Source organism: Mesoplodon densirostris, chromosome 1, assembly GCF_025265405.1.
Source record: "Mesoplodon densirostris isolate mMesDen1 chromosome 1, mMesDen1 primary haplotype, whole genome shotgun sequence".
NCBI classification, from domain to species: Eukaryota; Metazoa; Chordata; class Mammalia; order Artiodactyla; family Ziphiidae; genus Mesoplodon; species Mesoplodon densirostris.
The window spans coordinates 40972221-40997235 of record NC_082661.1 but is presented as its reverse complement, the minus strand read 5'-3'; the positions used below and the strand labels follow the sequence as shown (position 1 = coordinate 40997235).

Genomic DNA, 25015 nt, shown 5'->3' with positions numbered 1-25015 from the left:
TATTTTAGAAGGAGGTGGAAAGAAACAAGAAAGCTTCTCGCTGACTCCCATTCTAAAGAGATTATTTTTACCAAAAAGTATTAGCAATTATATTAGCTATTTTCATCACTTATATAAAGTGCTATATTGGCTGATCCTCACCTGAGAAGATAATGATTAAATTACAAATGTAAATAGGCTCCTATCAGAGACAATTAGGAACATCTTGAGGAGTTTTTAACACTATAAGGGGAAAGAGGGAAAGTAAGAGACAAAAAAGCTGGCAATAGGGGCAGCAGTGAGGTTATGACGACAGGGCGTAGAAATTCCCAGATCCCTCTGGAGCTTTCCTGAGGGACCCACCGAGATTCTAGTACTGCAGGCATCACATCAGACCTCTCATTTGCCTGCAGTGCCCATATCTGTTCACTCAGACCAAACCGTCTGGAAAGGGGACTGAGAGCTTGCTGTGGTAGCTCTGCTTTCTCTGAAGCCTCCTTGGAAAGTACTCTTCAGCCTGAGCTCAGGCTGTTTGCCTTAAAAGGATAAAATATCTGTAGGAGAAAAAAAAAAAACAAAACTCTAGCTGGCTACAGAGACAACACATACCAGAAGGAGAAGCACTACAAGCCCTGTACTGCTCTTCCAAGGGAGGTTCGTCACTGTTTCACCTTTATACACCGAACATTTCATAAAAGCATCTGGGACACCAGGAAACAGTCTTATTGGCTAACACAGCAGCTCCCCTCAGTGAGAGTGGAAAAACAAACTTGGGTTGATGGCTGATCCTGATGTGTCATATTTGAACCATGGCCATGGCTCATGGCTGGCAGGAAAGAGGAAGTGTACTTACCCACTGAAGGGAGCTGCTGCCACTTTCTGTGCCCCAGGTCCTTGCAGGTCACCTCAGAGAGCACAGTGAAACTGACATGGGCAGCTGCTATGGAAATTGGGGAGCTGGAGCTGCCTGGCTCCACTGCAAGCAGGGGATTGGGGTTGGTAAAAGGGAGCCAAGGAAAGTGCTTTCCCAAAGCATGGGAATTCAAGGAGCCGGTAACAGCTGACATGGAACAGGCCGCAGAAAAGGTTCTCAGTCCTGGCTGCATATCAGAATCACCTTGGGAGCTCAAATAATATACCTCCACCTCCGGGCCACCAGATAGCAATTAAATCAGAATCTCTGGAGGTGGCACCCCCCAGGAAAGATGTTTCCAAAATTCCCTAGTTGATTCTAATATGCAGCGTAGGGTTGAGAACTGATGGACTAGGTAAGGTAATGATTACTTACCTGGGAGAATAAACAATAAGGCATTAACTAAATTGTATACACCTATAATTTGCCCAAAAAAAATTTTTTTTTTTTTTTTTGCGGTACGTGGGCCTCTCACTGTTGTGGCCTCTCCCATTGTGGAGCACGGGCTCCGCGGCCATGGCTCACGGGCCCAGCCGCTCCACGGCATGTGGGATCCTCCCGGACCGGGGCACGAACCCGTGTCCCCTGTATCAGCAGGCGGACTCTCAACCACTGCGCCACCAGGGAAGCCCCCAAAATCTGCTTTTTTTAAGTCCTAGTACTTAAAGGTTTTAGCCAATAGAAACATTCAATTTTTTAAGTGGAAAGTTTATCCCATTTTTGTTTAATCTCTCTCTCTCTCTCTCTCTCTCTCTCTCTCTCTCACACACACACACACACACACACACACACACCCTGTTGTCTGACTATCAGAGTGTTTCCTAAATTGTGCTGTTCATTGCAATTATCTGAGGAATCTTTTAAAAATACTGATGGCTGGCTTCCACCCCCAGACATTCTGATTTTAATTGGTTTGGGTTTTTTTTAAGCTCCCCAGATGATTCTAATGTGCAGCAAAGTTTGGGAACCATGGTCCTATCTTATTTTTTCCACTTTTCCCAAAGTTCTTCTGCTTCCTATTTAACTACTGGTGAACAGATACTTGCCTGAGAAAAGCCTATATGGTATTTATTAGGATTTCATGCAATTGCCTCATCCTCACACCCCTTTGGGAAGCAGAAGAACCTAGTGGCTAAAGAGAATGGCTTGCAAGTTCAAATTCAGATCCAGCCTTTTATAAAGTGTGTGACTTTGAGCAAGTGACTTCATTTCTGTGAGTTTTAGTGTCCTGCTCCTTGCCATCATGAAACAGGATAATCTGGAGTCTTCTTCACAAGGTGGTTTGATAAAAAAGACAATCTATGTAAAGCACAGGGGGCAGTGGCCTGCCACAGAGTAGGTGCTCAATAAATGTTAGCCATTCTGACCTATTTTTTCATAAAGAGTGATGCACTGACTTGCCCTCCTCATTCTTTTTTCTGCACTGCACAGTGGACTGCATGAAGACCACCAAGCCCTCCGTGGCATCAGACTAAGGAATGTTTCAAAGGGACAATACAAGGCATTCAAAACAAGCACTGGTCTAAAGGGAAACATCTTAATGATTTTCTGCCAAAATCCCAGTATGGATCCCACTCCCAGAGGAGGCCAGCCTCTGGTAGACTCCAATTTGGGTGTCACAAAGTACTAACTTACTTGTAAATTCCATTCCAGTCTCATTGCCTGTTCACTTGCCCACAAAGCCCATCACTCCTTTCCAACTTCTTTGCAAATATGGCATAGCTTTCACAATAGTCATCTCGCTTTGCCCTTTCCTGCCCCCCGACACACATCTCTTCTTCCCACTCTCTCCTGCTTCTTTCCTATTAATAACTCTGAATATAAAATCCATTCAGAAACAAGACACTTTTGAGAGTACACTAGTAGTCCCACCTTTTGTACAACATCTGTTTTGTGTAGCTACAGATTTTGAGCCCTTGTTTATATTTACATGACAGTTTTGGAGGGAGAACATCCCTCTGTTCTTACAAACAAAATATACTCAGAGAGTTCAAACAGGCTGTACGTATTTAACTTCCCAGAAAATACACTTGAAGGAGATGCTGAGGAATGCAGTCAGATGGTGAGAGGAAAGGGGAATCGGTGTCAGAAGGCTGGGCGTGAGGAAGTAGAGAAGGGCTGTCAGGCATGGGGTGGTAAACAGCGTCAGCTCAACAGTTCAGATTAGGATTCAAAATGCCACAGATGTGATTGCATAATAAGCTGTTGCGCATACTGGTAAATGCTGCTTTCAGCATGTGCTTATTTATCATATTGTCTTGCGTCCTCAGAACGTGGAACATTCAAGTCGGAGGGTTTGAGTGCTAGCATCGGACCCAGTTCTCTGGGATGGGCAGCAGCACCTACGGTAGAGATGGGAGAAGGAGCAGCAGCCTGGTGTTCGAATCTGGTTGCTAGGATACTATGGAGACCCTCCACTGCTAGGCAGACGGGAAAGAAAAAATGTGTCCATATGCCTTATAACCTGCAAACAGCAACAATAGAAACATCGTCTGCCTTCTTCTACCCTTTCCCATTAGGAATCCAAACCCAACTCTTCAGTGAAATAACAAGTAGCAGGAGCTTGGAAATGTGGCTCAGTAGAGCAAGGAAGTTGGTCATTTATATTCTCAGGCAGCCTCTGGAGCTCCTCTATTGAAGGGCTTATCAGTATTTTCATTATAAGCCACATTTTAGGGGCAAACAACTATGCTTCAATACACCCTCATAGGGTTTTAGCAGCCTGGTCTTATTTTTATAAAGGCTGCCACAACTTCAATTGTACTGCGTAGACTATGATGTCAAATTAACAATCAAACTTAAATTGGAGAGTCTATTAGAATCATGTTAAGTTGGAATTGAACTCCTCCACAAGAACAAGAAAGATGAATTTCAAAAATCGACTTCAGGTTCAATTCTCATGTAGGTTCGGTTCGCCTGGGTATGTGAGGAATCTGCCATGCTAGTCTGTGGCACAAAATTAGATTGTTTCCCGTGGAAACATTTAGAAGTGAGTGGAAAGAGGAGCTTGCTTTCTTTAAGAGTGGAACTCAGTTTCTTTAAGAGTTTTAATCATCTGCTGCTTGGTTAAATTAAATATTCTTACCTAGTCAGGAGACTTAGAGTTATTATCAGGACTGTGATGGTGGGAGATGGGGGACTGGAGTGACATCTGAGATTCAGAGCTTTATTAACAGGTAGCAATTAGTCCTTGGTGTAAAGTGCATGCTTGTGCACACACACCTGCATGCATGCACACACACGCACACGCACACACACACACCTCAATTATTCTAACAACAAGCGCAAGTGCCCTCTTACCTACTCATCCTGATTCTCTCTGGCCTAAACTTGTTTTTCCTCAATTTCCACCACGGTATTCTGTTACAGCCACTAGCTGCTGTCGTTCCCCAGATGTACCCTCTGCTTTCTTTTGTTGTCTTTTCCCTTTGCTGATGGCCCTACTCACCTTAACCCCACCCCTCTTATCCCATCACCACTCACCTAAATCATGGCCATCGATCAAATACTTACTTTAAATACCTCTACTTCCACAAGAGTTTCTGATACCATAAAACTAAATGGGCTCAATTATATTTTGCCACCTGTCTCAGGTATCTCTTCTGTGACTTACCTTACTCTACTTTCTAGAATATTTACTTGTGCAGTATTTTAACCCCTGGTTAACTCCTTCATAGGACTTACACAATTCTCATCTCTAGTGCATGACACTAACTTGCACGTGGTGCATCCCATAAAAGTACTGAACTGAGCTATAGGGCATATTTGAAATTTAAATGCTACCTATGAAGAAATCTATGTTTTAATATCATGCCATCTATGATTACACTAAAATCCTAGAGTTCTCCCAACTTCCTACAGAATTTAACACACAGCCTTTAGGAAGATTCTATTTCTCCTGAAATGTACTAATGTCAAGGTTTAAAAAAAAATCAGATAAGATCTTGTTAAAATTAATGCCTCCCTAAAAATAAGAAAATACATTTCTTTCTATCCTCAGCTCTCCAAAGTACTTCACAATCAAAAGGCGTAATATTACAAATCAAAATATGTCATCATTCTTTGAAATGAAGTTATCTCTAGGGTGAAGAGCAACAGCTTAACAAAAATACAGAGACACTAACAACTTTTGATAGGAACTCAAGTCTTTATAGACCAACTGAAAAGACACAGAGCCCTATGACAGCAAAATGGAAAAGATTTGAGAATCTTTACAATAGGTAAAGGGTTTAGATCAACATACCAGTGACAGAATGTTCTAACCTATTACAGAGTCAATTTTTAGGAAAAAAATAGCATGAAATAAAATTACTTTAAGAATCCATAAGAACCACTCTATATACATAATCAATAGGCTGATCTCATAAAATGAATATTTTTATATAGTTTTCATTTTTAAGGGTTTATTTGCTTAATTTAATTCAAAACATATAGTCTAATAGTTTTACCTTCTCAAATAGATATTTGGTAGCAGTAGAATATAGATTCCAATTTGCTAATCAGTTCTTTGCTCTTCAAATGACAACAGAAAAAGGGCTTAAGGGTTATTTCTAGACACATGTGAAAGAGACAAACCAAAACAACCCCCCTGCCTCACAGGTGCAGCAGGAGTGCCCCAGCTCTGTGCTAGAATCTGACACAGCCTTCCTCCAATTCCAGCTTACAGGGAAAATTCCAAACCAAATATGTTACGTTAATTTATATTTTACACTGTTTTTCAAATGATAAAAAAATCACTAAAAAAGTCAGTTTTTAAAGATTCTAATCCTCAGAAGATAACCCCCGGTAAGCAAAAAGTAAACAAACATATTTGCACACATAGATAACTGAACAGGACATTCCCTAGGCAGTCACCTATATCCAACAGAAAGAGAACAGAAAACTACATGACCATGAATTTGAAATCAATTTTGGACTATTTAGATGGTTTCATGTTAACTCAAACTCCCAATAATCTGTAAGTTTAAGAATGATGACCAAATTTAACTTGTATTAAAAATAAAATATAAAGATATAAACACTTGTTGCCAGTAAGTTGGTATAATCAAATTATAGTGAAATAAACAAATTCAAACAAGTCTCCTTCACTTTGGCAAGAATTCCTAATTCTTTGTGGAACCATCTTGTACAAGCATTCAAATGACATAAGAATAATCGTTTTGCATACAATATACTTCTCTTTCTCTTACCAAAGGTACTCTACACTTAAGCAAATTTTATTCTAGTTTTCTTTATGTAAGTGTGAAAAAAGAACAGATGTTTTTCCAAAATTATTTAAGCTTGGAAGACATTCATTCTATCGTTTTCTTCAGTATAATCTTTCAGAATCACCAAAACCATCACGGTGATACCTTAATAGTTGACTTCCTTAAAGCACAAGTTATTAAATAAATATCAGAACGCACAGTATGGTTCAACAGATAAAATGTTTATTATGACAGAATGTTGTGAATTATTTGCCACACTAATTTCATCTTCCATCATGGATTTTTTTAAAAATCTAGTTGCTCTACATGTCAAGCACTAAGAGATTTCTAAAACTTACCACATTATACAGATCAGTCCCTACTGCCTAGATTCCTTTATATCTTGTCTGATAGAATGTTTCACCGGAGTTATCAGCTGGCTTGATCATGCTTCAAATAAAACCTATTAAAATCATCTTTTTATAAAAGCAGAGTTTTCTCTGAGTTACTCCAAATTCCTTTAGATACTAAAATGAGATCCTATGGAATGCCAAAAGATGCAGAGAGCTGTCTTTGACTTATTTTTTTCATTATGCAAAACTTGGCCCTGGAGAGATGGCCATGTACCTCATTAGGTAAAACAGGCAAGCATGTCAGGACTGCAAATTAACTTACCGGGGAAAGCTGAAGTGGATTCAGATCATTCAGGTTTCAAAAGCAGATCTAAATCCACTGAACTGAACTATTAGGGCAACTCTGTGAGGTTAGAATCTCAGAAATGTTTATCCTTATTGTCTCTTCCCCACACTCACAGAATACAAACTTCTCCTTAAACTAAACCTGCATGAGGAACAGCAGATGCTCTACTGCAACCAACAAGGATAGTTACACGTCTAAGTTTTCAAAAGTATCCTTAGTACATACTCACAAGCCACCACCCCCCCACACATCCAATAAATACAAATGGAGACAATCAAATACTCTTTCTCCTTATATTAAATCTTTGTGTTTATAAAGTGAAGGGTTCCCAGGGACCTCATATTATTATGTAACACGTGTCATCCAGCCAACGTGATGCTGTTAGGAATAGAGTAACAAAACCCTTCGTTTTATCAATAATGTCGTTATCTATTAACTTAAAATACCATTCATCTGGGTGCTCATTCTATATTAACTTCATGCTCCTGCCACTTTACTCTCCATAAGAACTCTGAGTTGAGTGGTGTATAACAGGCTTCATTCAATTTTCCCACCCAAGTTGTGAAGCTCACTGACATCAGAACTACACAGTTGTCTAAAATACTAGAACAATACCAGAGTAGTTGCTTCAGAAGCCAGGAGTAAGGCAAACAATGTGCCCACGTTGTCAATAAAGATAAGTGTACTTCTCTGTATCTGACCCTAGAAACATGCAACCCTCTTGGGAGACAGAGGCACCCCATTAGCAACATTATATAAATTCCTTAAGGAAAATAAGCAATATTCTCCCTCAGATGTTATTTAAAAAATATTTTTTAAAAAAATCAACAGACTAGGCTTCCATTTGTGGATTGTAAATGTCGTCGAATTCTGAAAATCAAAAAATCTTCCCTCTGATATGTGTATTTGCTTATTTTGGACACTTTGATGATGCCAGAACATCAGCTTTGAACGGTACCAGCGAGAAACGCTGGCATGTAGATAAATCCGGGAGCGCCACAAAAGCATAGAAAGTAAGGGTGATAGCAGATTCATTTCATTTCAAGTCTGATGAGCCTGCAGTTAGGATTATCCGGTTGGGCAGGTTTGCCAGGGCATTTGGGAGACGGGGCTTTCTATTCCTCTTCTCACACTCACACATACAAAGCTGGACACACACCGGGGGCGCATTCAAACTCTACGTACAGTAGGTGGCCTATATGAATGTATGTGTTTGTTTAAAAAAAAAAGAAAGAAAGAATAGCTTGACATCTGACAAAGACACGAAGGCAACGTAGGTGCAGTGAGTCTGACTCTGAGAAACGTGCACAGCCCCGCAAGAAGTGCCCGTTAAAATGAAACATTTCTGAGGATGAGGACAGACACGGCAAGCGGGAGGGGCGGGGGCCGACAGACAATACAGAGACCCGCAGCTCCCCACCGACAGGGTGCCACACGGACCCGGAGCGAAACCCCTGCTTACTGTGGACTCTTGGGGTAGAAGGGCAGAGTCACATGGCTGAGATCCTGGATGTCGAAGGCGGTGGGCTCAGCGGAGATCGCCTGCCGCTTGGTGCGCGGCTCGCCTTGCAAGGTGCTCGCGCTCTGCTTCTGCGCCTGCTGGGTGGCCGGCCGGATCACCGAGCGGTACTTGTCCAGCTCGTTCTGCAGCTTCTGGATCAGTTCGTCCTTCTGATCCAACTCCAGCTCCAGCTCGTCGATGAGAGCATCCCGCTGCCTCAGCTCCTCGATCTTTTCCTGGAGCGCGTACTGTAAATCCCGCAGGGTGCCCATGCTCCTCCGGGCTGCCGGGGGCTCCTTCCTGCCGCTGCTCCGCGTCTTGGGGCGTCCTCCCCTCTCCGATCAACTTTCCCCAAAGTCGCTGCTGCCTCCCGAGTGCGAAAGCTTCCTACTTGAGACCAAAGCCAGCCCTGGCTTCTGAGCATGCCCAGTCTCCCGGCTCCAGCCACCGAGAGTTTCAGGGCAGATTCCACTTCCCCGGGCTGTGAGGCTGAGAGCGGGGATGAGCCAAAAGGCAGGTCGAACCGGATTCAGCCTGAACCACGGTGGGCGCCGCGGCGCCAGGGAGAAGAGCCGGGAGCGCGATGGCAGGGGAGCGGGAGAAGGGACTCGGATGGGAGCTCCGAGGCCGCGGCGGGCGGGCGGGCGTGCCCGGGTCACTCACGCCGGGCGCCGGAGGAAGCCGGCGGAGCGTGTGGGGAGCCAGATAAACCTCTGAGCGCGCCGAGGGCTGCGCGGGCGGAGCGAGGCGGGAGCACTACTTTGGGGGCGGGGAGGCGGGCGGGAGAGGACCGAGAGGACCCCGCGCAAACTCGGAAAGCGTTAGCCGGCTCCAGAGCATACCAGGCTGGAGGACGTGGGGCTACAGTCCTGGCGACGAGGGAGAGCAGAGCGGGCTCTGCATCCTCAGCGCGCTGAGTTCTGCAGGTGTCTGGACCGCCAGTCTCACCAGGAAAGGCTCCCCAGCCTGTGGCTGAGCTCGCGCGTCTTCCACGCAGCCTTTCTCACGGGGAGCGCCTCACACAGGTGGCTAACGCTTGAAAACAAACTTGCCTCTCAGGAAAGGAGAGCGTATCCGTGCAGGGGAGGGACTTGCATTCACATCCAGGCGCCTTTCGGGATGCGGGAGGGGAAGCTTCTGATTTTTTTTCTCCCCCGTCAGTATTGCCAGCTCCTGCGAATGACTCCCCTTTCCGCTCCTTTCAAACACGGATTAATGAACTCTTTTGGGGGCAAGGGTCGAAACGGGATTGGGCCCCAGAGGGCTGCTCAGCTTCCCCACTGCCCCTCCCACTTAAGCCAGTGTCTGCGGAATAGTTTATGGAAGGGTCTTGCTCCTTTCCTGTGCTGAATTCGGGGCGGGGAGCGCATGGCGGGTCAAAATCGTTGCAGAGTTCCAAAAAGTTCATCCTGAAATGGAACCATATCTTTGAAATTACTTCCTTGACAACCAAGCCGTTAGGGCTGTATCCTTCCACTTGAATGGCAAGACACAAACTTCGAAGAAGAGGGAAAATCTTAAAGAAAAGGAGGACCCTAGACGGGCTGTGATAAAGTGCCGCCCCCCTCCACCTACTCCCACCTCCGACCCCATCCCTGCCTGCTCAATAGTTCCTAAAATGATGACAATTTAGGTAGCATCCTTTCTGTCCAAGGGTAATTCTCCCATCGTGTTTAGAATCCTCCATAATACTTACTTAAATTCCACATATTTACCTAAATCTTCACCAAATCATTTAAAATTTTAGCATCTTTACTGCAGTCCTCTAATTACTGTTCTTGAGAACTCAGTGTTATAATCCTCGATGCTCTATTTGGCCATTCCTTAACACCAAATAAAATAAAGTAAGTAGAAAATAGATCAAAATTCTGAATTGCAATCCAGAACTATTCACTGGAATCTAAATTTAGCCAAGGACATATATATCCGTCCCCCCCAAAGAAGTGCTCACTTTTGCTATTGAATACACAGCCTGTTCTATCTAAGTAAGAAGAAGAAAAGAATGGGGAGGGGGAGGGGAGGAAAGAAAAGAACAGAACCAGCTAGCCAATGTCACATTTATAAGCTTTTTGATTTAAAGTGTACTTGTTTGTAATTAGAAGTATAAATGAAAAAGGATATATAGTCCTAAACATTCTTCCACCCAGATGATGATTTAATTCTCTCAGTACAAATGATATAAAACACTTAATTTTTCTGCTTTCCAACATGGATATTTTCAGAAGTGTATTTCTTTCAGAATGTAATATATAAAGTGGATAATTCCCCAAAATAAACATGAATAACTTACAGATACTGATAGCAGCAAGTAGGAGTTCTGAATTATTGTTGTTTTAATTAAAACTAAACCAAGCAGAAGTGCTCTGGCTTTGTATATCTGACTCCATTCTAAAAGAGCTTCCGTGACATTTTCCTTCTCCCAGGAAAAAGGCCAAATTCTTATCTTATTTAACCTATGGGAATTCTTTAATTCCATGGCAAAATGTCTAAAACTAAATGAGACTTTTTTTTTCCCTATAGATCTATTATAGGGTCCAGGAGCCCAAGAGTTTATGTCTAAAAATATATCAGGAGCAATGTATAGGGGACATCATTAGACAACTGCTAAGCAGAGTTATGTTTTAAGGTTCATTTGAGGCTTAAATGGGGTTTACTTAATGTCTTTGAGCAGCACAAAGTAGAGAAGCTTCTTCTTCATTTGTAGAAAGGATGTAAAAAGGATAAAAGAAACTAAAGCATTTTCCCCCCAAAATAAAAAATAGCAGTTCAACCAAAAAAAAAGTCAGTTTTTTTTAACAAAAGTGAAGTTTCTTCCACTGTTATGTAAATATTTTTCATTATTTAAGCTATCATATCTACATGCCACTATAGGATATATCCATGTTACATTTTCATTTTAAATGGAATTCTTGTGATACAAAATATATTCCTTGATGAATCCCATAGTGAGAGTCAGGAATCTGTTGTAATAAATGCAAAGAAACTAAACAGCTGAGAAGATATGACTATTACAATTGACTTACACTTTAAAAGGTATTCAAGGTGTAAGAACATATTTGGTTGTATTAGCCTATATAATGAAAAAGTAAAATTGCCCTTAAATACTTTATAATTGTATATGCAAAGTCCAGAATGCTAGGCTTTTCTCTTCCATTTTTAAAGTCAAAATAAATATTTTAAGTAAGTTTTTCAATGATGTTCTTGACTGCTTGTTTAAATCCTGAGGGACCCTGGTTTTCTATCTCAACCTTTTGAGTGATTCCAATATTTTCTTAAATATCTTTTGCATTGTATTGGTAAATGCTGGAAATAAATTTTACATAAATAATCAAGGTTTTGTAGTTTCATTTCAACAGACAGATTTTACTATATGTCTTATAGTAAACTTAATTGGCTAAGTTATAATATCACAGATCAGGCACAAGTCTACTTCCTGCTATTAGGCTACCACAAATTTGAAATGGAGTGGAACTGCATATATTGAGCTCTCCCACTGCCTTTCTGGGATGAAGTCTTGATGTTAGATGCTGAAGCACAGAACAATGCAATTTTTTTTTTTTTTTTTTTTTTTTTTTTTTTTGCGGTATGCGGTCCTCTCACTGTTGTGGCCTCTCCCGTTGCGGAGCACAGGCTCCGGATGCGCAGGCTCAGTGGCCATGGCTCATGGGCCCAGCCGCTCCGCGGCATGTGGGATCTTCCCGGACCGGGGCACGAACCCGTGTCCCCTGCATCAGCAGGCGGACTCTCAACCACTGCGCCACCCAGGAAGCCCAACAATGCAATTTTGAAGGAACTTAATTTATACACTAGAATTCCATAGTCAACTCACAACCTACTTTCAGCAGTCTCTCTTTGTTGTAGCTCTAATGGAAGCAAAGTTCCACCAGTAGCCAGACCCACCTGTGGCATATTGATGCTCTTCAATTTTGCATGCAACCCTCATGATTGAGAATAAATATTATCACACCTTCCTTAATGGAATCTCAGAATCACTTAATGAGACATTCAGTAATTCAGCATTATCATAATACTGGCCATTAAAAAAAATAAAGTCTTTAGAATTTATTATCCTACATTAAAAACATAATTATCTGTAAAAGAACTCTGATAATTTCTTCATCCAGCTGCCCATTCCACTGGTGCTACATTTCCTGCAGGAGTCCAAAGTTTGAAATTTTCTTCTGCCATTTCATGTACATGTCTTGAACAGCAAAAACCAAAACCAAAAACAAACAAAACATAGATGAGCTATGTTTTGGGTCATGGAAGCCTCCCCTTGCAGAAAATTGCTAGAAGTAACAAGTAACCCTAAGAATCTAGATATGAAGGTTACTATTACTAGTAAACATACTGGCTTGCTCAAAACTGTTCTTCATAATCAAGACCACAAGAAAAATAACTAACTTCCTGAAGCTCTTAATGCAAGACAGGCACTGTTCATTTAACCCTACAAGTTGGACATTATTATTATTTCCATTTATATTTGACAAAAGGGAGGCAGAGGATCTCCCACCCAATGAATATCAAAGCCTGGATTCAAATAAAGACCATTTGATGCAGAGCTCAATCCCATACCCCCTGCCCCTCACTGCCTTCTGCAGGACTTCCAAGGGTTGCTAATGCCATGTTCTGGATCCCGAGATATAAAACATTACTTAACATTAACTAGCCTGACTTTGGGGTTGGGTATGTGGAAAGAGGAGACATTTGGAAAATCCTAAAGGAGCAGGAAAAGATTTTTTAAAAGTTCCTTTTCCCAAAACTGTCTCCACTTCAGCCCCATTTCATCTTGGTTTAGTGTCACCAACTTGCACCCATTTGCCTGGGACTGTCCTTGTTTTCATATTAAAATTGCTTGGGACTGTCCTAGTTTTTAAACTGGAGTCCTAAGTACCCCCTTGGTCCTGGGCAAACCAGGATGGTTGGTCGCCCTATATAATTCAGGATTGCAGAACAGAACCTCTCTATTTTATATTTTCACAGTTTGTGTTCAAAGTTACTGACAGAAAAGTAAAACCAAGGAAGATCTGTAATAATAATACCTATTATTTTAAGCACATTATAAACCCACTTGTGCATTTGTTTGTGTGAATATGTTTTAGGAAAGCAATCATCCCATTTCAATGCATAATACACCACATGAATTGTCTTTGGACTGTAAGGGGAGATGAGTCAGACAACAGAATTTTAATTATACTTTGGTAAATTAGACAAGGATTCAAGGCTCTCTTTTTGGTTTATCTTTCTTATAAAAAACTAGAATTTAGACAGATTGGCTTCCTATAGATTAAGCACAACAATTCAAGCTCCTGCTATTTGATTAAGTCCTATAAAATTAGATTATTCTTACCACTGTGTTGGTGGCTAGATTTGGCCACCAGGAATGCATATTTAAATGAATATAAGTAAAAATTCTAATGGTTGAGTTGTTTAGAAGTCATACTACCGAAATGATAAGTTCTGGATGGAAAAGGAAAAAGAAAACCATAAAACATTAATGATGAAAAACTTACTGCAGAGACTTGGAAAGTAATAGTGCATTGTACCATACTTGCTAATGTGCTTAGAGTTTAATACCGAATTAGTGTCATAGTTAATATTATTTGAAATGAATTCTTATATTCCACTGCTTAAGACGATGGTAAGTTATTATTGGACCCTAGCCTAAACTAATGTGCATGGAAATCCATGCACTATCTACCAAGAAGACAATTTCTTTGTACTCTTTACTCAGCTGACCATTTCCAAAGACCAAAAGAAATAAAAGTTTTTTAAGAAGAAAAGTATTAAGTTTTCCATGGTTCTTTCATAAATAGAAACTTTTTTTTTTTTTTTTTTTTGTAGTATGCAGGCCTCTCACTGCTGTGGCCTCTCCCGCTGCTGAGCATAGGCTCCGGACGCACAGCCCCAGCGGCCATGGCTCACGGGCCCAGCCGCTCCGCGGCATGTGGGATCCTCCGGGACCGGGGCACGAACCCGCGTCCCCCGCATCGGCAGGCGGACTCCCAACCACTGCGCCACCAGGGAAGCCCAATGGAAACATTTTTAATGCGTAAAATGGCATTTAAAATGCTTTCTTCACAAAATATTTTACTGAATTTTAAGTCCAGTGAATATATGCATGAGATATTACATACTAATATCTCCCGTATCTGATTGAGAAATTAGTTTCTTAATTCCATTTCAGTGATTTTTCTAGCATATTAAATGTACATCATTTCCTAACTCAATGCATCAATATTTCCCACAAAATATTCAAAAATATTTGCAAAAGTAATTTTGCATTTGAAAACATTTGACAGCATGTGACTTAGAGGAGAATAGCTCTGAGTCAATGATTTTTTTATTGTCACTTTTATTTTAAATAGCATTTAGCAGCTGATATAACTTGGTCATTTTCTTCCCACTTGTTTTGTAATCAAAATTTAAAGTAAAAGTGAAAAACCATACTTTGCTAGCGAACTTATTAAAATTAGCAAGGTGGGAAAGTATTGAAAATGTAAGAAAAACAATAAAATAGAAGTTTGAGTGAATCGGGGTTTTATCAGTAAATAACTTGAATGAACTGGGCAAGAGAAAGGTGGCAAGACATTTGTTTCGACTGTGAGAATGTCAGAGCTTTGGAGGATAGGGGAAGCTGCAGTCAAAAAGATACAGTAGGGACATATATAGAAATCTTCACTCTCATGAACTTAACTAGCTTCAAATTAAAGAAACGCTTGATATTTGATGTTTATATAATCATGAGATGGAAATCCAGAAATCCATCTCTAATGATAGGCAAATGAAGTAGTAGGCTGGTAAAACAAATAGATATCATTCTAGGGCCAAAATATGGTACCTGATATTTATGAAAGCGTCACCCTTGGAACAAGGATGCATACACTATTTGCTATGTATTTGTAACCAAATGCAAAATGATCAGTCATTTTGCCCAATGTATATTTCTAGAAAAGAATAATTTCTCCCTTGTTCAGACTGGATTTTTTAAAATTCATTTTTCAAAGCACAGACTGGTAGGTAAGAATACTTTAAATATTAGTTGCTCAAATTTAAACTTAACAAACATGCAAACACCTATACAATAAATAAGTTGCCCCAAACAGCAATATGTAAAGTATCATATGGTTTTAATGCCCCATACAAATAAATAAAAAATAGGGATTTCTACATTTTTGTTGGTATGAAGCAGAAGAATTAGTGTCTGTTTGAGTCATTGCAGTATGTAAGAATGTCTTTACTCAAGAATCAGAGTTAATTTAAGGAGTTATTATGAAAAATTCATATAAGTTTTTCATAGAATACAGTACAGTCAAAATTCTATCTATCTATCTTCCTTAGAAAAGCATCTATGTTAAATGCCAATTTTAAGTGGAAAAAATGACAGGGTAACCTTCAAAAATTTATTTGTGGAAGGTTAAAAGCAACTGCTGCTGTTAGGCACATAGAGAACTTGGTGAAAACTGCTTGTTTCCACTTTGCAGTGTCCACTGGTCAGACCCTGTCTCAGTACCCAGCAAGTAACTCTCAGCTGTCACAGAACTGAAACTCACCTACAGTAGCAGCATTTCCACACATGGCCCATCGTTTCAGTTACTTTATGCCCCTCTCACAGGCACTCCCAAAATACAAAGAACTGAAGGACTGATGACAACATCTGCCATGGTTTGACATCCCACCCTTCCCCACCTCCTAAAATAAACAAACAAAGCAAAGGTCTTATTCTTTACTAATCATGGATATTACAGAATTTTGAGCTGGAATGTACCAGAGAGATTATGTAATTCAACCTCCTCATTTCAAATTTCAGGAAAGTTAAAGGCCAAGGAAGTTAAATGACTCACCCAAGGCAGAGTTTAAAACCTAAGTCTCCTAATTCTCAGCATAGTGTTCTGAAAGTTATAATATGCATTCACTGGCCATTTTATTTATACTGTACCTAGAAGTCTGACTCAATTCACATGAAAATCCTCTTATCTCTTAAAAATTAATAGTTGTTAAAGTCAATTCAGAACACTTTAATTTGCTGCAGAGAACAAAATATAATTAAATGTCTTTGAAATGTCTAATTAGTTCTAGTATGCTTCTCGATGTACTCAAACCATATGGAACTTTTGTTGCTAATTTGGGGATCTACATTACATGAAGGAGAGAGAGAGAGAGAGAGAGTGTGTGTGTGTGTTTTTTTTCACACGTGCCTCACAGGTATGAAATATAAACCACACCACCACACTCTCCAAATCAACCCTCGTTTATGTCAAAGTAAAGGTAGGTACATGAGGTGGATGCATTTTTTGCATCTACCTTATTTGACAAAGATCTATATGGGGAAATAGAGTAAACCATCTCTCTTTTTCTATTTCCAGATACACAACTCAGGTGTCCTCACATTACAGGGTTTTTAAAGTCCTTAAAATACGAAAGACATCATTACCAAGAAAGAGAAAATTTGTCTGCAATTTATAGAAATTAAAAGGTAACACCTAAACTGTGAACTCTCAGAATTCAAACAGTGACACTTGTTTGAGTCCCTCAAATCATATAATTGGTCTGAGACCATTTGACATTTTTAATGATCAATGACATTTTGACCATTTAACTTTAGAATATGCCAAAATGTGATTTTATTCATTTAGTATGTTCTACTGGAGTACCCTACAAAACTTCTGCAAAGGAAAAAAACAAAGACAGTAAAGATGTATTTTAAAATGCATTGAAATACATAGCACTTAAAATTTGTATTACACTAATATTTTCAAATAAAATAATTTTGTACTTTAATATTCTAAGTATATGATCTTTTAATCACTAATCTATCTACAAGCAAATTATTAACACATTACATAATTTTCATATTCTGGAATGAGGGAATAGCCAATTGTGAGAAATTGGAATAATTGATGAAGAAAACACAAATAACCAAGGAAAAGCACATGGTAACAGCTGGTACAAAAGCTCAACTCAGTGGTCAATGGACAGCTTTGCTAGCAACCCAGTAACTCTAATTGAGAGCCCTCACCCATTAGAACATACATTACAACCCAGTATTTCCTCAAAATATGAACTAAAAGAATACTAGTTCCTTCAAATGGTTATTAGTATAACTAAAAAGTGTTCCAGGCCAAAAATGTTTGGGAGACACTGAAAAAATTCAACAAAACAGATTTCTGTCTATTATTTTTTTCAGAATTTTTAATTTTCCCATGTGTATTGTTAATCTCCAAAATAAATATATAGTAAATATATACAGTTGATTTAAACAACTAGACTTTCTCTGTTCTAATACTTTAAGTGATGAACCTGAATGTATATGGTGTTTAATGTTTAAAGATAAATTAGACAATTTATTAAAAACTACAAGCACCTTCCCCATTTGTGGAATTCCTTATCAGTATTTACATACACAGCAGTATCAGGGACAAGAATATACAGTTCTGGAACCACCAACAGTACTGCCAACCACCAGTATCTCCCCTTTAAAACCACAATTTACCCAGCCTGTCACCACAGCCAATGACATGACAGAAAACCATGAGCATATGACAAATTTGGTGCTTACAGGAATGACTAACATTGCCATTTGACCCACAGTCACATTTCCTCTCTTTAAAATTAGGCTGGGTCATAGGATTCTTGCTCAGGTTGGAAAATATTCAAGGGAAAATTACAATGGGACTGCAATCAGGAGAGCAATTGATTAATAATGAATTATATAAGTGTTAAACTAACCTTTTAGTTATTATAAATCTCCAGGCACCAAGCAATTTCATTTTAACATTTTAGAACTTTTCCACTGGTCATTCTCTCCCTGCCTGGAAAATCCTTCTCCTAACCCCTTTCACTACCCAAAAATCCCAATCCCACTGCTTCCCAATCACCACATTCCCTCTTTTGAGTCAATAACTCAACTAACTCATTCTTCTATTCTTTTCTCAAATATCACTTCTTCTGATAACCCTTCTGAATCATCTCTATAATATTTTCCCTTATAATAGCACTTTCATCATTTCTAATTATATATTATTTGCAAGGATATTTGTTAAGTAGCTACCTTATCCATTAGACTGTAAACTCCAAGAAAGCAAGGAACTCTATTTTGTCCACCAACACTCAGAACAAGTAGGCCCTTCCTACATATTTGTTAGCTGCATTGAATGGACAAAGGTAGGACTAAATGAATGAATTCAACAAATATTTATTTAGTATTTACAACACACCACCATCAATAAACAGAAAAATTGTCCCTCTCTCCCCTTTCTCCACCAAGAGATGCAATCCACAAGCTGAACTAAATATCCTTTGATGCAATGTGAAGATGGGCTTCAGAGTTTGCACCCCTCACTAGGGTGTCATTCAGAAATGCATGTATCATAAGCCTCAGAAACTTCAGTATAATTACCCTTGAGGGGCAGCTTTCCTAAATCTCAAGTCTCAATCAGGAATTCTGCAAGTCAAGTGTTTGTCTGAGTTCTAAATAGCACTGATTTTCTGCGTTCTTCCTGCAAAGATTTGTGATATCTGTTGCCCTTAGACAGGAGGTTCAAATTTGGGTCTAACCACTTAAAATAATCAACTTAGTTAAAACCTTTGAAACTAAAATATTATGACCAAAATTAGCCTGGAATATGTGTGTGTGTGCACATACACAGGTGTGTATAGATGTATATGTGATATATGGGTTGTGTGTGTGTGTGTATATATATATAAAACCAATATTAATGTAGTAAATGCAGCTTAGAAGTGAAAACAGGTAATGAATTTCTCTATAACACAGTAGCAAAAGGCGACATGAAAAATATGATATGGTGATTTTTCCGAAAATTGATACTTTGGCTCTCTATAATTCTGCATGTTCTGTGTGGAATAAATCAAATCAATCAGAGGCTTAGTTTAAATATGTGTTTTCCTTCTGCAGGAAAAAATAAAAACATTTACATCACTCTTTGAACCACGTATTTGCCTGATTAAGACCCATGATAACTGTGTTTTCTACCTCCACCTTGAAATATTTCTAGGAAATGATATTTTTTGATACCCAAACACCTTTTCAAGTTACACCTCACAATCAACTCTCTTAATGCACTTTTAAATTGCTACAATCTCAGAGTCTTGCTTACTTGAGACTTATAATATACTGTCTTCAAGGTTCAGTGTTCTTTCATATAACACTGGCAGCATCTATAGCATCAGCAATTCTGTAATTTTTTTCTTTTGTTTCTTCACAAATTCTAGCTACTCCTTCAAAAAGCTGACTGTTTTATTTGGATTTGGCCTGTTTTTGTTTTTGTTTTTAGCGGTACACGGGCCTCTCACCGCTGCAGCCTCTCCCGTTGCCGAGCACAGGCTCCGGACGCGCAGGCCCAGCGGCCATGGCTCACGGGCCCAGCTGCTCCGCGGCATGCGGTATCCTCGGGGACCGGGGCACGAACCCGTGTCCCCTGCATTGGCAGGCGGACTCCCAACCACTGCCCCACCAGGGAAGCCCTATGGATATGGCCTGTTTTTAATAGTCCTTCTTAATACCTACATCTTTTTAGAAAACTCAGTTGATATTATTTTGAAAGCAGATGCTTCCAGTAAAAGTACTTGTAATCACCCTATGCAGTGATTATTAACCAAGACTTACATTCTGGCTGATCACCTCATTTACAATGGCTTTGGAAGTTCAGATTGAAATGAAGTTCAAAAAGCAAATTTATCTCTAATAATACTTTTAATTCAATAACTTAATTCTTAAAGTGATATACTCACCTCCCTCTCCTCTCTCTTGTTCTTTCTTTTGCTCTTTCTATAGAATATAACAAGAGGCCCTTCAAACAAAAGCATAAGCTGAATACCACAATTAACTAGCCAAGCGCTGAAGTGCTAACCTTTCGGTGTTAGCAATAATCTAAATGTTAAATTGCTTTCCAATTGAACAAAAAGACAGGAGTATAGAGTTTGTTAATGCAAAAAAAAAAAGGAATATTTCTCTGGTAGATGTTTCCTATAAGTTCAAAAAATCAGCAAGAAGGTTTCCTAAGTTCTTCAAATTCATTGCACTGGAATATAGGTTTTGTGATAAAGCTAATTTTTGTCAAACTTACAGAAACCTAAGCCCATACTTTTCCTATGAAAAAACAAAAGGAGACCCCTAGTACTGGAAGAGAGTCTAACCTGGAGATATGAATTCAAAGCTTTGCACACATATCCCCCACAAATCTATATAAATAAAGCTTTGCACTGCAATAGTATAATGCTGCTTCAGGGTTCAAATGGAAATCTAAGTTTCTGATTTGCAACTGTCTGAAACTTCTGGGTCTTCAATAAAAGCTGTGTTAATAACTATTTGAATGTAAGAACTCTTTTGACATTGCATCATTTATTTCTAGTAGGTCTTATTTATATTTTTTCCTTAAGAAATAGGAGTCTCGTGGTGTTGCAGTTATCAATAGACATAATCCTTTTGGAAGCAGTATTTCCCAAGAGGAAAAAATATCTGTGATTAACAGTAATTAAGCTCTATAAAAGAAAAATATCTTATTGAGATATGTATGTCTTACCTCTCTATACATAAAAAAGCATTCTTTATTCAGATAAATATAATATTTTTTAGAAAATGGTTTCTAATTGAGATTTAAATTTGTCACTTTCTAAAAGTGCAAGGTTAAGAAAAGTATTACATGATTGTGAAATTTATACTTCTACTTTACATGGATTATTTTATTTTAAACACACTTCCATAAATAGTGTACAGCTTCAGCGAACAGTACATTCTTCAAATTTTTCTCTCAGCTATTAAACACTAATTTCTAAGGGCTAAAATACAGAACTAAAGGTACAATTGCACCCTCTACTGTTCACATTTTCTATTCCATATGAGCAGAGCACTGTATATGTTTAACATATTCATTATAAAAGTAAATCATATTGGCAGGTAAATCACATTGGCTTCCTTTGACATTAATTAGCAGACCCTCAAATAAGCTCTATTTGTTAGAATTTCTTTACTAATACAAATGGAAACTTGACATTTATACAGTTACTGGAACTAAACTAATTTAGAAAATAATGACTCTTAGCAAGACACTTGAAATGTGAAGTATTCATTAACTTCCTGACAATAAATGGCAATGTTGATCACCTTTTAACATTAGTCTTAACAAGGAAAAATATCATCATAAGAGCCAAAAATTGGCACACTCTTAACAGTATATAAAGTGTACCCAATTTTTTTTCAAGTTAGAATTCAAATGAATATTAATGTTTCTCTAAAAGTGCACATTGACATTCTAAAAAATTAGTTTTGAGATCCTCCTATCAAAATTATCAAAATTTAAAATACTACCATGAATCAAAATTAATAGCCTATTTGTTCTTTTCTTTTAAACCTTTCATGTTTCAATTAGATAGTAGTTGTTTGATATTTATTAAAAGCTTTTATCAACTGTTCTTCTAGTAATAAAGAATTAGCTTGTTGCTGACCAACCCTCCCACCAAGAATAACTAGAAAAACTGGGCAAAAAAAAAGAAAATGTTTAAGGCACTGGAAAATTTCTAAGCAGTAAGGAGTTGAAGGGCTAATATCTCAGAGAAAAAAAGTGCTCAAGCCAACATTCATTGGTAAATTGGTAAATTTTGAGGCATTTACCAATTGCAAAACACTCCTAAGAAGATAAATAATAGTACAGATGAGAAGCTGAGGCTAAGAAGTCCAACAAAGGTTCTAAAAGTCTCATGGTGCTGAAGGGACAAAAACTGGAGTCCAAGCCCAACCATTTCAAAACCATAAGGCTAAATCTTAACTGACATTATTCCATTACTCATCAAGATGGAAACTCATCTTCAAATCTTCTCAATCCATAACTGGACTAAGGTGACATGCCACTCATCAGCCTGCCTGTCAAGAGCAAAAGTAAATCCTCACTGGAGGAAGATCACATCACCCAGAACCTCAAATTATCTCTATGATTTTTCATGTACAATATCCAGAATTCAATCAAAAATAGCTTGGTATACAGAGACAATACCACATAACCTAAAGCTATGAGAAAAACAAAAGCAGACTGATGGGAGATCCTGGTGTTGGAATTATCTGATATGGACTTTGAAATAATTGTGATAAATATGCCTTAGAAATATGATGGAAATGTTGGTAACTTTAATAGAAAACTGAAAACTATGAAAGAAATTTTAGAACTGAAAAAAAGAGTAACTAAATTTTCATAATTCTGCACTTACATTTAACAACAGGAGCCAGAATTAGTAAAAAAGAAGAAAAGTCCAAAGAAAATAGCTAGATTAAATAGAGAAAATTAATAAAATACAGAAAAAAATGATATGAGATGCAGGGGCATAGGGAAAGGTCTAATCTATATATAATAAGAGTCCCAAAAAGAGAGGAAAGAGAGAATAGGGCAGAAGAAATATTTGAAGAAATAATGGCTATGAATTTTCCAAAACTGATTAAAGCTATATCAAGCCATGATGTTAAGAGGCACAGTAAACCAACAGCATAATAAATACAAAACACAAAGAGAAACACAAACACACACACCTCTAGATATATTATTATAAAACTACTTATAATCATAATAAAATAATAAAGAGAAAGCTCTTAAGAGCAGACAGAGAAAAATACTCATCCCATGCAAAGGAACAACAATAAGATGACAGTTGATTTTTCCATTGAAACAATGAAAGCCTCAGGGCAATGGAATGGAAGTTTCCAGGGGTTAGAAGAAAACAAAACTGCCAACCTAGAATTTTATACTTGACAAAAATATCTTTTGAAAATAAAAGCAAGTAAATACATTTTCAGAGAAACAAAACCCAGAGAATTTGTCACCAACAGATCCACACTAAAGATGACACTAAAAAACATTCTTCAGGAAGAAAGAAAATAAAATCAGATGAAATTAGATGAAATCATGAAGACAGAAGGAAAAAATAAGTATCAGAATAAATATGTTAAATCTATATGAATGATTACTGTACAAAACAATAATAACATCTGACAACAATAATATGAGAGATAGAAGGAGACCAATAGAGTTAATAGTGTTGTTAGGTCATTGTACTGCCTGAGAAGTAATAAAAGCATTAATTTAACTTTAATTTTGCTAGTTCAAGGATGCATTGCATGTTGTAATGTATAGAGTAACTGCTAAAAGAAATAAATGCATAAATGAAATATTGATGAATAGAAAACAGAATAATAAAAATAATTTATTAATTCAAGTATAGGCAAAAAGAGAGAAAAACTTAAATAGAAAAGGAGACACAGTAGAACACAAATAGTAAGATGATAGATTTAAGCTAAAATGTACCAGTTACTAAACCAATGTAAACATTAAATACTCCAATTACGAGACAGATTGTTTGCAGGAACTTAAAAATAAAACAAGTATATACACATTACAAGAAACAATTTTTATATAAGAAAACAGAATAGTTTAGAGTAAAAAAGGTGTACAAACTAAACACAAACTGAAAAACAAGCTGATGCAGCCCTACTAATACCAAAGAAATTTTAAGAAAATAAGTATTAATAGAGATAAAGAGGAACATGTCACAATAATCAAAGGGTTGATTTATCATGAAGGAATTATAATTCTAAATTTATATGCACTCAATAACAGCCTCAAAACATGTGAAGTAAAAATTCCTAGTGCTAAGAGGAGACATACACAAATTCCCAATCCTATTAGATTATTTCAACTATTGCTCTCAATAACTGATAGAAAAGGAGATAGAAAATTAATCAGGATATAGATGATTGGAACAACATATTTAACAAATTTAATTGTAATACGTAGAACACTCACTCTAAAATTACAGAGCACATTATTTTCTAGTGCATAAACAATTTTTATTAAAATTGACCATATTCCAGGCCATAAAACAAGTTTCAACAAATTTCAAAGTATTGAAATCATGTACTCTTATTGTAGTGGAATTCAGGTAGAACTCAATAACAATAATTGTCTCAGATACAGAAAAGGATTTGATAAAATTCAATATCCATTTATGATTTTTAAATAATCTTGAAAAGTTTGACATAAAAGGGTACTTATCTGATGGAGGATATCTACCAAAAAAATCTACAAGAAACTTCATCACATACTGGTGAAATATTGAAAGATTTCCCCCTCACATCACAAAAAGAAATGATGCCCATTATCAGTACTCTTATTCAACATTATAAATGAGGTCCTGGCCACTGAAATAAGGTAAGAAAGAGAAATAAAATGCATAAAGAGTAGGAAAGAATATTACATACTCAAGTACATAGAATTACAGATAAAGTATTAGAATAGGTGACTTTAGCAAGGTCAGTGTATAAAAAGTTAATGTTAGGCTTCCCTGGTGGCGCAGTGGTTGAGGGTCTGCCCACCGATGCAGGGGACACGGATTCGTGCCCCGGTCCAGGAGGGTCCCACATGCCGCGGAGCAGCTGGGCCCGTGAGCCATGGCCGCTGGGCCTACGCGTCCGGAGCCTGTGCTCCACAACAGGAGAGGCCCGCGTACCGCAAAAAAAAAAAAAAAAAAGCTAATGTTAAAAATTAATAATATTTTTCTATACCAGCAATAAGCAAAGAAACATTTTTTCAAAATGATACCATTTTTAATATCTGCAAAATACAACATATATCTAGGGATGCAATTAATGAAATATTTAAATGATTTCTACACACAACACTTCAACAAATTATTGAGAGAAAATTAAAGAAGGAATAAACAAATGGAAAGTTATGC

General features: G+C 38.0%; 1 protein-coding gene across 2 annotated transcripts in view; it reads right to left on the bottom strand.

The window, feature by feature from the left end:
* The window catches only part of PRKG1 (protein kinase cGMP-dependent 1), a 1262482-nt gene that overhangs the window by 1176955 nt on the left and 60512 nt on the right, over positions 1-25015 (bottom strand). Inside the window, exon 1 of one of the 2 annotated variants that reach the window (XM_060102651.1) lies at positions 8240-9124. The exons of the other annotated variant lie outside the window; for it this stretch is intronic. Coding sequence (XP_059958634.1) covers positions 8240-8550 — 311 coding nt within the window. The 5' untranslated portion in view covers positions 8551-9124. Of the gene's footprint in view, positions 1-8239; positions 9125-25015 lie in introns of those variants that run through there. 2 annotated transcript variants of the gene reach the window in all.